The sequence below is a fragment of the Trichoderma citrinoviride genome (assembly GCF_003025115.1).
Source record: "Trichoderma citrinoviride strain TUCIM 6016 unplaced genomic scaffold BBK36scaffold_16, whole genome shotgun sequence".
Classification (NCBI taxonomy): Eukaryota; Fungi; Ascomycota; class Sordariomycetes; order Hypocreales; family Hypocreaceae; genus Trichoderma; species Trichoderma citrinoviride.
The window spans coordinates 224,938-236,119 of NW_020194724.1; the positions used below are offsets into that span (position 1 = coordinate 224,938).

General features: G+C 54.3%; 2 protein-coding genes across 2 annotated transcripts; both read left to right on the plus strand.

The window, feature by feature from the left end:
* Positions 1-6,421: 6,421 nt before the first annotated feature.
* Positions 6,422-7,045, plus strand: BBK36DRAFT_1101363 (hypothetical protein; the record flags this gene model as incomplete). Its single annotated transcript, XM_024889158.1, has 2 exons — positions 6,422-6,645; positions 6,724-7,045. Coding segments are annotated over 2 exons (546 nt in total), but the record flags the coding sequence as incomplete, so codon positions are not given.
* Positions 7,046-7,489: 444 nt separating this feature from the next.
* Positions 7,490-8,627, plus strand: BBK36DRAFT_1136495 (proteasome-domain-containing protein). The gene is made up of 6 exons (XM_024892997.1): positions 7,490-7,649; positions 7,715-7,760; positions 7,816-7,830; positions 7,883-7,917; positions 7,989-8,229; positions 8,293-8,627. The coding sequence occupies exons 1-6, from the start codon at positions 7,616-7,618 to the stop codon at positions 8,609-8,611; spliced, it is 690 nt and encodes a 229-aa protein (XP_024745906.1). The 5' UTR covers positions 7,490-7,615; the 3' UTR covers positions 8,612-8,627.
* Positions 8,628-11,182: the final 2,555 nt, after the last annotated feature.

Sequence of the window (11,182 nt, forward strand, 5' to 3'; positions counted from 1 at the left end):
CCCTCGCTCTTGCTGTTTCCGTCCCAGCGAACCATCTCCGTCGAACCACCCAGTGCTTTCTCGTGTCCAACTCACATTTTTATCTGTGCCGGAGCGTATGTGCGACGAATCAAAAAAGCAGTAAACGAGCGTCGTGATTGTTGAATCAAATCGTCATATGGCGTCCGTCACCGGAAAATCGCAGAGCGGCGAGCGTTGTGGCAGCTGCTTTGGGGTTCCGCAGAGATCAAATCGAACGAGGGTGTAGAATCGCGAGAACCTCCCGAGGCCCCAAAGTCATTCAGTCATGAAAGAACAGATAAACCGAATGTCTCGACGGAGGGCGGTTGACGCGCGGGCGGCGCTGGGTCGAGAGCCGAAGGGGGAACCACGGTCGCCTGGCAGAGGGTTGTCGAAGGAGCGGGATGGCGATGGTATGAGGGGGGGAGAGAATGGGAAGGGCGGGAGGAGGAGGGAGGAAAATAAGACGCAGGCCGTGAAGATGGCGCCAGAGGAAAACGAGAGACAGCGAGTGGATGGATGGGCGACACAAGCAGCGGCCAGGCCTGGACAGGACAAGACTGGACTGGAGTGGACAAGGGCCCCCAGGGGGTGTGGTATTTCTGGCAGGGGAAGGGAAACGAGGACGAGGAGACGAGGAGAGAGGAGAGATTTGTGCAGGCGGGAGGCTTCTAGCGCCCGTGGCAGAAGGCCCGACCGTCACGATACCGCCCAGCACGTTCCAGGAAGGTAGCCGCCGGCGGAGACGCAGCGCGCGAGGTACGGGGCTGCTGCGGGCGGGCGAGTACCGGTACGAGGGCCGACAGCAAATGCGAGCAACAAACCTGAAAGGGCCTGCAGTGCAGCGAGTGGGTGGCAGGGAATGCGCAGGTACATGCAGCGGCAGCTCTCCACAGGGTTTCAAGGGCACAGCAGCAGGACCTGCTGTCCGTTTGCTCGGTCTTTTTTCGTGCTTGGGGTGAGCCTGGATTGCTGGAGCTGCACCGTGTGTTCGCTTCGTCACTTGGCGCGAGAAGGAGGCGTCAAGGGCCTTCGTCCAGGCCCCCGATGTCACACGACGGCTGGGGGTTGGAATGCCAGCCAACGTCGCGATGCCTGGCCCGGTACGGCGTCAGCAGGGGCCGCAGTACACGCCGCCAGCGTGCGCGAGCCGGCGGCGCCTCAGGTACCGTCAGCGGCAGCCGCAAGTTGCGATTGTTTCCCAGGTACGAGGCACAAGTCAGTCAAGACAGAAGAGAAAGCAAGTACGAGTACCTGCTGTACCAGCAGCTCGCAGGGCATTCCCTGTCTGCAGAACCAGAGCGGCTTCCCATGGGACGGCATGTCAAAGAAACGCTTTGATTCATGCGTCGTCAGTCTGCAAAGAGTAAAAAGCACTGCCACTGTGCTGTCCGGGTTGGAAATTGCACCCGCCAAAACGGGCCTGGTACCAGCACATGGTCGCACGCGTGTGGGCTGCCAGACGCCCGCCAATAGCGCGGTACCTAGCTGGCGTTACGGAGCGCTCCCGTTCGCTGCGCTGCTTCTCAACACGCGACAGGTACCGATCCATCAGGGCGGGCCAGGGGTAAAACGAGCGCCATCCTGCCCCATTGGCTAGAGCCCCACCGGCCCACGCTACGGGTGATTTTTTTTTAGATGCTGGTGCGGCGGCGACAACGGGCGAGGGCGTCCGATGTACCGCCCAGGTACCGCCGCAGTTTTGCCTGCCACCAACAAGCCTGGACGAGTCTGTTTCTTTTCTTCTTGTAGCGCTCTTTCTCTCTTTTCTGCCCACCTACCGATCAAATCCCCGTTCCTCGGATTGCCGTGAAAGAAAAGTTGGTCGAGCTCATTGCCGAAGGTGGCGAAGGGCATGGCATGCCGTGCGACGGAGCCAAGAGCGTCGCCTGCCACAAGCAGACGCCATGGTTTTCGATTCAGCGGAGGTGGTTTTGGCTTACACGGCAAATGCGAGGTGTGGCTGCAGTTTCTTTCACTTTTTCTGACCGCTACACGTTCAAGCTTGGTGTGGTGCCTTTGTCCAACACCATCAATCAATATTCTGTAAGTCACCACAGCGAGAGCAGCTAAGGCAAGGTAAGCAGTAGGAGCTCACGACATGTCAGCTAATGCATCCTACACGGCCTCACGGGACATGATGCTATGCTGATATACTCGTATGTCGCCTAATCACTTACACGAACTGGAAGCTTCTGGTGGCTGTTCGTGGGATTCAGTTGTAGAGCTCGCAGCGATTTGTCGAAAATCCCTCGCATGCCTGCCGGTGGAGCGCAGCGTTCCTGGAGCTGCCCTACCAGTGTTAGCCATGACCAAGTACCCGTATGTACTTCTCGTTCTCTCTCTTCTCTGGCCTCTGTAATCGCACTTGACCCAAGCCAAGACAGGGAGCATCTGGCACCCCAGCTCACAGCGCGGGCAGCGCTCGTGCCCTCGTGCTGATGTGCGACAAAGAGTGACCCGAGCGGTACCTGCGCAGCCCGCACGAACCCCTGGGCGGCCCGGAAGGGCTTTCCAAGGGCTCCTGGGCCAATAAGGAGGGGGCGCTAGCAGCCTTAGCTTCGTCTCGGGGTCGGATTGGCGTCGTGCCTTTAATATCGGCGACCGGGGGGGTGCTGTGCGTGTTGTCGGAAGTACCCCGACGCGGCGCGTTGTATGGCGAGGTACATGGGCTGCGTGGCCCTAGCCGCAGAGCAGCCGATGGGCGACGAGAGACTCTTCAGCAACCCCGGTTTTCCGTTTCGACTTGCTTGCTTTTTCGGCTGGTCCATCGTTTTCTGTTCAGGTGCTTCGAGCGGACGAGTTCAAGTATATACTAGTTGTCCGCGCACTCCCGTCGCCGGCTGCTTCAGGCTCGCCGTTGTTGGCACTGATTCATCGCTCTGGCTCGACCCTTTCTGCAGGCCATCGTCAAGCTCCCAGTTGACACCGGGCTTAGCGTCGACAGCTCAACCGGTTCCTGGCGCTAACAGACGGCAAACGAGGCTGGATGCGCGCCATCGAGCATTGGAACTGATTCAGATTCAGCGGGATTGCGAATCCTGCTGGCCGAAAGGAAAAGACGCAGCTGCTTGGCTGTCTTACTTGGTACCTTGCACGGTGCCTGCAGCATCTCACCGGTACTGTTACTCAGCGGTGCTGCTGGTGGGTATCGGAGACAGCCAATGGAGCTGCCAAGCTCAGCACAGCATCCTGTCCTCTGTATTGTACGACTCCATCACGACCATCTTTCTACCTTACCGACGCCGCAGATCATTTCCTGCTTCTTGAGATTTCATTTCGACGCAAGCGAGCCGCTAAGCAGGCAGTCATTCATGCAAATCAGATCATCCGGCACCTTCCAGACCAGCGGATAATCCAATAGTCATGCACCGCAAATTCAGCTCATTTAACGGCATCTGTACTGTACCTGGACCTGTACGAAGCAGAATTCAATCGTACGCGGGCTTGGACGTGGTCCTACTGCTGTGCTCGGAAGCGCGCACAGTGTCTCCTGCATGGCCCATCGAATCCATCGCCGTTCTCGCCCAATCACTGCGCATTGAGGCATGTGCAACATCAAGAACACACTTCAAATGCCAGCTGCAGGACTGGACGCAGACGCACATATCCAGACATGCAACTGGGGGGGCCAATATATTGCTGCAGGTACGGAGCACGGCATTATCGCACGCAAAGCCGCAGCCAATGGCTTCCGCTCCGATTCACTCCATCCTCTATTTTTCTTTTCGTGAAATGAGAATGTCTTCCTATCGGATCGCACGTGTTGCCCTGGGTTGGCCTCTGGCCCCAGCAGCAGCAGCGCACAGAAGCGGCAATGCCCGTAATACGCAGACCATCAGCAGCTTCTGCTAGGCTTCTCCGTACGAAGCATCAGGTGTCCATACAAGTCTCGTACAAGTACTGCAGAAACAAAGGCGTGAGATTACGGGGGCGTCGCCAAGGTGCCGCTATTGGCACTCACACACCGTCAACACCGCAGACGCTCATTTCAGCGGTACTTGCGCGTTGTACCCTGTGCTCCGTCCTCAGCACTTACACCACGGCTGGAATGCGTCTTCACTCTCCGACAAGCCCTTTGTATTCTTGCGTCTGGCTCGTCTTCCAGTCATAATACGAGCAGTCTTCTCCTCCCATCACGAATGTGTAGTCTCAGACCATCCAGCAGTGGCTGTGCCCAATGTTTTTCGTTTCCCGTTTCATCGACGCTGAAGCTCTGCTCAAACCGAGACATGGATCGGCCTCCTTTTTTTTTCCCCTTCCCTCTCAGGCATGCGATACTACTCTAGTCTGCCGTAATCGAACTGGTGCCAAAATACGAGCACAAGCTCGCTCTCCTTGGTCTACGGAGCACATGCCATACTACATGTATGTACATCGTACAAGTTCCTTCTCCATCCCACCGCTACTCCCGCCGCAAATAGTTCAGGTGGCGTCGTTCGGGGAGGGGGTCCATTGCGCCTTGACCTCGACTGCTGCAATAACCGTGCGTTGCTGAGCCGTCCGATGGAAAGCACCGATGAATCAGCTTCAGCCTTGCCAGTTCGGCATCGTCAGTTGTTGTTGCGGTTGCTCGCATCTTGAGCTTGACGACAGCCAGTAGTCTTACCGTCCAGGGTTTGATAGAGCAGAGCATCTTATGTTTGCATTTACTCGCACACGCACGATCTGGGCTTTATCCTTCGAGTAAAAGACACTACCAGCTCCATGTTCCTCGTAGGATCTCGACAAAAGGGGCGTTTTCTAAGCGACCTGCTACTGAAGACACGAGCTCATGCTAGCTCGAACCGTGCATCGCCGTCTACCTAGTAGTCTTATAATCCAGTCTTGGCAAGGCTTCAAGGCAACAACGCATCGTATCATCTAAGTTCCCGGACAACATCTTCAGCGGCCGGACCGACATTTACCAGATTATACTATAACGAGCACAGGGGCTGATAATCAGCTTTACTGGTTCGGAAACGGCGAGCTAACAGCAGAGCCGCAGCATACTCCCTGCTGGTGATTTACATGGATAGACTTGATGCTCCCTGAATATTGACTATGTCTCTGTACCTCCATCCTTCCTCGAGAGAAGACAGATGGCTCTGGATTACGCACGTCCTCTGTTGACGTCATGTCTCGAACAAAGGTTGAGACGGCCAAAACTCGAATTTCCGACGCTGATAACATGAAGCGATTGCAATGTTTGCTGCTTTTGTTTGTGAATGGCCGTTCTCTTGACTGGCTGGATGGATTGTCAGAGCAGCATGCATGCCATAAAAGAGGCTGTGCCACGAACGCTTTGTTAGTCCCGTACTGTGAATGCTGCAAGTTTCCGTTGTATATCATCCTCTTGCTGATCCAAGGCGGATGAGTCTCCAGTCACCGTAGTGGAGGTACAGCTGTGACGAGTTTGGTGACAGCCACTGATGAGTGAGGTGGGAGAAGCAACAGGGTTCACTTTTTCTATCCTTTTGCATATTACTCACTCAGTACCAGGTGTGACTTAACTCTTGAGCTTCTTATCCCATGACACGGCACAGTGTCAGCCAGAACGTCTAGGTATATGTCCTGTCCATCATCCACCGAGCATCGCCACCTGGCTACGGTCCGTGTTAATGTCGGGTGCCGTGACTTCGCGGAATACATAGACTCTCGATGGCATGACGACACTACTCCATCGCCTGGGGTAGTAGGTATGGTTGCCGTGTTATAGGGCGAATGATTGTTTTTTCACATATTCTCTAGGTGTAATAATGTTGAGAGGCAGCTTCAACATCAAGTGATTCCACAGACTAATACGTATGACAGCCGCCTTAACGGAACCTCCTGATAAAACATGAACTTATGTGCAGTTCGCATTCCTAGGAAGAATTCAAGAAGACAGAAAAAGATTGTGTATCGTACTTACACAAGCACCGGCGGTCATTGCACACCTACCTTGATATACACAGAAGGCAAATCGCAGTCAACGATCTATTGCAGGGTAACCCGTTGGCGTTTCGTCAACGCATCTTGCACAGGCATCATGGTTCTCATCCAGATGCCAAACAATACCGGTCGCAGTTCGAGACTCGTCATATCAAATACCACATGATATCTATCTGTCGATGCCATTGAAATGCTGCTAAGAACAGAAGCAATAGAACAGGTATACATGTAACATCTCGTGCTCCGTCCCGGCATCTCGGAGTATCCCGCGTTCTAGTAGTTGTATGTAGTATTCTAATCTTATCGTGGCGCACCGACGCCCCACTACCCAAAAAAGTGGTCCAATCTGCCTCCCTTGTGGCGCCTCGGCCGCGCTGTGGCGCGAGTCCCTCATACGACATCCAACATCTCCCTACCTCTAGGAGTTCCCCAACCTTTGCCATGGCGCGATAACCCTTTCTTCACCCTTCTCACTCTCACCGAGGGACAGCCGACTCTACGTTTCGCCATGGCGCGCCGCCAGCACCTCACCGCGACGATCCTGCTGGCCGTCGTGGTCTTCTTCAGCATCACGTACCTCCTGTCCGGCTCGTCCAGCCCCGGTGTGGATCGAACGTCCGCGGCCGCAGTGGCAGAGTCCAAGTCGGAATTCAAGGTGGACCTGGATGGCATGCCGGCTAGCCTGCTGGAGGGAGAGTCAATAGCACCCAAGCTGGAGAATGCAACTCTCAAGTACGCTTCTGCATACCCAACCGTATTCTGATCGTACAGCTCGACGGTACTCGTATCCTAACGCTTTGCAAACCATAGAGCCGAGCTCGGTCGCGCAACATGGAAGTTCATGCACACAATGGTCGCCCGCTTCCCCGAGAAGCCCTCGCCCGAAGAGCGCAAGACGCTCGAGACCTTCATCTACCTCTTCAGCAAGCTGTACCCCTGCGGCGACTGCGCGAAGCACTTCCGGGGCCTGCTGGCAAAATATCCGCCGCAGACGAGCAGCCGGAACGCGGCCGCTGGATGGCTGTGCTTTGTGCACAACCAGGTCAACGAGAGGCTGAAGAAGCCCATTTTTGACTGCAACAACATTGGCGACTTTTATGACTGCGGATGCGGGGATGAGAAGAAGGAAGGGAAGGATGAGGCCAAAGTTGATGGGGAGTTGGTGAAAGAGTAGGACAGGATCTTGTGATACCTGATAGAGATAGCTTTACTTTGTACATGTAGCGAACCGTGATATTTACAGCCTTGGACGGCAACGTTTGTGTCGTCTCTAGGCTTATGCTGACTTTTGATGATGCATCGACAGTTGTAGCCTTACCGCCCCCATCTCGAGAAGAACAAGCCGCTAGGCTTCTCCAGATCGTGATATAGAAATTCAAGAGAGAATCACATTCGGACAGCTGACTTACATACATACTCAACTCGCGATGGTCTTGGATGATCTTCAGTTGTTGCATGTGAATGCCCATCAACTCAATGTCACGTGCAAAGTCACGCTCTGCACTCCAAAGTGGGGCATCGGCGCGGCTGCGCGTTCTCAGAGCTGCCTGAGCTTCAATGTGGCGGAAGTGCTAGTTCGAGCTCCAGCCTTCCCAGACAAGCAGCAAACCACGACCATCCACCAGCACACGACCTCTCAATTTCACGATACCGACGATTACCCCAGATCCCTTTCACCCTATACTTCAGACTATCCGCAATCATGGAGTTTGGCCGTGCCGGCGTGCTGAATGAAGGTGCGATGGCAGCCTCAGTCCGGCATTCTGCCGACGACCCCTCGCTGACTTTGATGGACAACTAGATGGCATCCATGTCGATATGGATCGATTGAAGAAGGGAGAGGTCAAGTGAGTGGATGCTCCATGAGGCTGTTTATGTTGCCTTTACTGACTGGTGATGTAGCCTCGGTACCTCCATGTATGCTCTATGACCCCGCCGAAGCGAACTGTTCGATCTGACGACATGATAGCATGGCTGTGACATTCAAGGACGGAGTCATTCTGGGTACGTGGACAACTGGCAGAGATGCAGCTCTAGGCCTACCTTTGGGGGACGTATACTGATGGCGTCTGTAGGAGCCGATTCCAGAACAACGACCGGCGCCTACATCGCCAACCGAGTGACAGACAAGCTGACCCGAGTACACGACACCATCTGGTGCTGCCGATCCGGCTCGGCCGCCGACACGCAAGCCGTCGCCGACATTGTACAGTATCAGCTGGGCCTCTTTGCCATGCACAGCGGCAAGCCCCCGATGACACAGACGGCGGCGTCCATCTTCCAGGAGATTTGCTACGCCAACAAGGACCAATTATCGTCAGTGACATTGCCACCCTTTTGCCCGGACCATGGATAGGATGTGTGCTGACGCTTGCGTAGAGCTGGTCTGATTATTGCGGGCTGGGACGAGCGGTTCGGTGGCCAGGTGTACTCTATCCCTCTGGGAGGTTCATTGCACAAGCAGGCGTACGCAATCGGCGGTTCGGGTTCGACATACATCTACGGATACTGTGACGCCAACTGGAAAGAGGGCATGGAGGAGGAAGAGGCAGTCAATTTCGTCAAGGGTGCGCTAAGAGAAGCCATCAAGTGGGATGGAAGCTCTGGTGGTGTGATTCGTATGGTGGTGTTGACCAAGAAGGGAGCGGACCGACACCTGTACCTGCCGGATACAGACTACAAGGTGCGACATGAGTAGAGGGAGGATGATGGAGCAAAGGTGTAGTCGTGGGAATAGGCCAGAGTATTTGCTTGTGGGCAGCATAGGTCGACATAGAAATGGGCAACAAGGGCCAATGACTGTATGCTACCCCTGGTGCAGATATCACATTCAGTCTACAATGCGGGCATGTGCTTGACATTTCCAAGAGGCTATCAAAGCATGAATTGCCTTGCTGCATTCACGTAGCGAAATAAGAAAGAACGTAATTGAATCAATCTGCACTTACTTGTTGCTACTCGCGGGCCACTGTCCATTTCTATGAGCATGGAGTTTCCTCCGTAGCAAGATTACAGGGTATGTACTTGGAATGATGGAAGCGGCCGGAAAGCTCTGGAGCAGCAACGAGACGAAGGGAAACAGACGAGGTTTCGTGAGTGATTGATGGTATGATGTTGTTTGTGTGAAGCCGTAGACACTGCTTTGCAGATATGACGCAACAAGGCTGGTCGGCAATTGTCCTAGAAGAGAAAATCATAGCCTGGCCTGGCAGAGATGGGGATGGCATTCCACATGCAGCTCATGAGCGCATGTATCATCTCGATAAATCGACGCATGTACGTCAGCGAATCACTGGATATTCCAAGATCTCGATGGGATGTGCAACATGCTCGACATTGATGGACATACAATTTTCTTGCACACAACGAGGTTCCCACGTACATGTATGTAGATACGGACCCAGACGGATGGGCGTGGCTGCGTGAAGTTTTGGCTTCATTGGAGCGTCAACGTGTATTACGAAAGCAAAACGACCGCTGATCTGCAGCCTCCACGGTGTCTTCCCCACCGAGGCCTGGAAAGATGGAGGGCAGATCAGCGAGATTTTAAGCATGTTCGGTGACGCTTGAAGCCAAGTTCCTTAGCTTGGCTTGGCTCGCCGGCGGCATGTCTGAACGGCTTTGTTGCTTCTAACACAGGAAATCTGACGTAATGTTTGAGGATATTGGGGGAAGGATTGGGTGAGGCGGTTGGCGTTATCGCCAGTCAGGGGATGATGGACTGTTTCTGTGTTCTGTGTCCGAGGGAGGTGTGATGAAAGGGGTTCGTGTAACTGTGATGCCTATGGCTTTCTTTTGTTCAGCTCAGTAGGGATGATATTGGGACACAAGAGTGACGCCCAACGGTTGTGTCGTGTTACGATGCGGACGACGGATGGAAATACAGAGCTTAGTCGACTTCCACATTCTAGTGTATCTCTGCTGTGAACCTGCAACAACCTGGGCCGTGGTTCAAGTGGCGCAACCTTGCTTCCTGTGGCTGAACTTGGGCACTCTTCCCCGAACGGGAATAAGAAGCCATAACCCTGGCACTGGAATAAAGGACCCTGGACGGGGCTGTTGGAAGGCAGACAAGGCAAGCCCACGTGCGGCATGTCTTGGCTGGGAGCGCAGCGATTTGGGAGGAGGAGCCATGCCTGGGGTTTCTGGCCTATGAGGTACGAGGAGAGGGGGAAGAAAAACAAAATAGGCATGGGGGAAGCACCGCACGAAGAAGGATTTGGAAGGGCTTGTATCTACGGTTATTCGTGCTGGGAGAGGCACGTTGGATGGGGAGTGGATGGGTTGTGTTCTTGAGGCTGCCAGGAGCAGCGTCTCACTGGTGGTAACGGATATCTGTAAGTAGGAAATTGGTAATAGACCTGGCTATACATGCACGAAGTAAATGAGCGGAGAGTGACCAAATCGTCCTGCCTCCAACAAGGTGAGCTTCGATCGAATAAACTCGTCGCTGCGCCGATGGTGGACACACCCGTTTGTTCCCGCTGCCGTTTGTTTCCTCAAGCCCTGACTGCGAGAGGGGCCCCCATATGTAAGCCTCAGCTGTCTTTTACTTTCTCCGTCCGTCCATACTTCCTACCTCTCTATACTACCTTTTACTTCAGACTTCTCACCGCCCGAGGTTCCCTTTCTCACATCGTCAGTGGTTGTACGGGCAAGGCGAGAGGCGTGTGGCTGCTCGGGGATCAAGAAAGAGAAGCAGAGCAACGAAGGCTCCACCGCCAATCCTCTCGTCATACCACAACGCTCATCGTACATCCAGATACACGCCCGGACAGTAGTACTACGCACATACAGTGATATACACGGGCGCATACCTAAGGTAGGTAGGTAAGGTAACTACTGGCCGTTCTCGTTGGTTTCTCTGTCCCTCTTCTTGTTCCACCCCCTCCTTTTCTGCTAACCTCCTCACCCGCAGCTAGAAAGCCCCCCAAACCTAGGTTGAAAAGAAGAGCAAACGAGGCGGCAAGTTCCGTCCTGTCGACGCCATTCCAGCGTTGCTTACCAGAGACGAGGCTGCCAAGGTATCTCCCAGTCAAAACGCCCCCATACGAGAAACAAGTTGGAAGGGAAAACAAGCTTGAAAGTTGGCTTCCGCACGGAGCTCCGATTGGCACATCCTCGTTGGATTCACGAAAAGTACGTAACTGTGCTTTTCTTTGCCTGCCTTTTGCCAAAATAGCTGAGACCCTGGCTTGTGGCGAGATCGATCTGATCGCGAGCAGATTGAGCCTTGTCCGTGGGCTAGATTTGCTGCGGCCCTTGTTCT

Bases quoted from the DNA above. Each gene is read 5' to 3' on its own strand.
- BBK36DRAFT_1136495 (XM_024892997.1), top strand. From the start codon at position 7,616: ATGGAGTTTGGCCGTGCCGGCGTGCTGAATGAAG. The intron at 7,650-7,714 runs GTGCGATGGCAG...ATGGACAACTAG, and splicing joins TGCCGGCGTGCTGAATGAAG to ATGGCATCCATGTCGATATG. The intron at 8,230-8,292 runs GTCAGTGACATT...ACGCTTGCGTAG, and splicing joins GCCAACAAGGACCAATTATC to AGCTGGTCTGATTATTGCGG.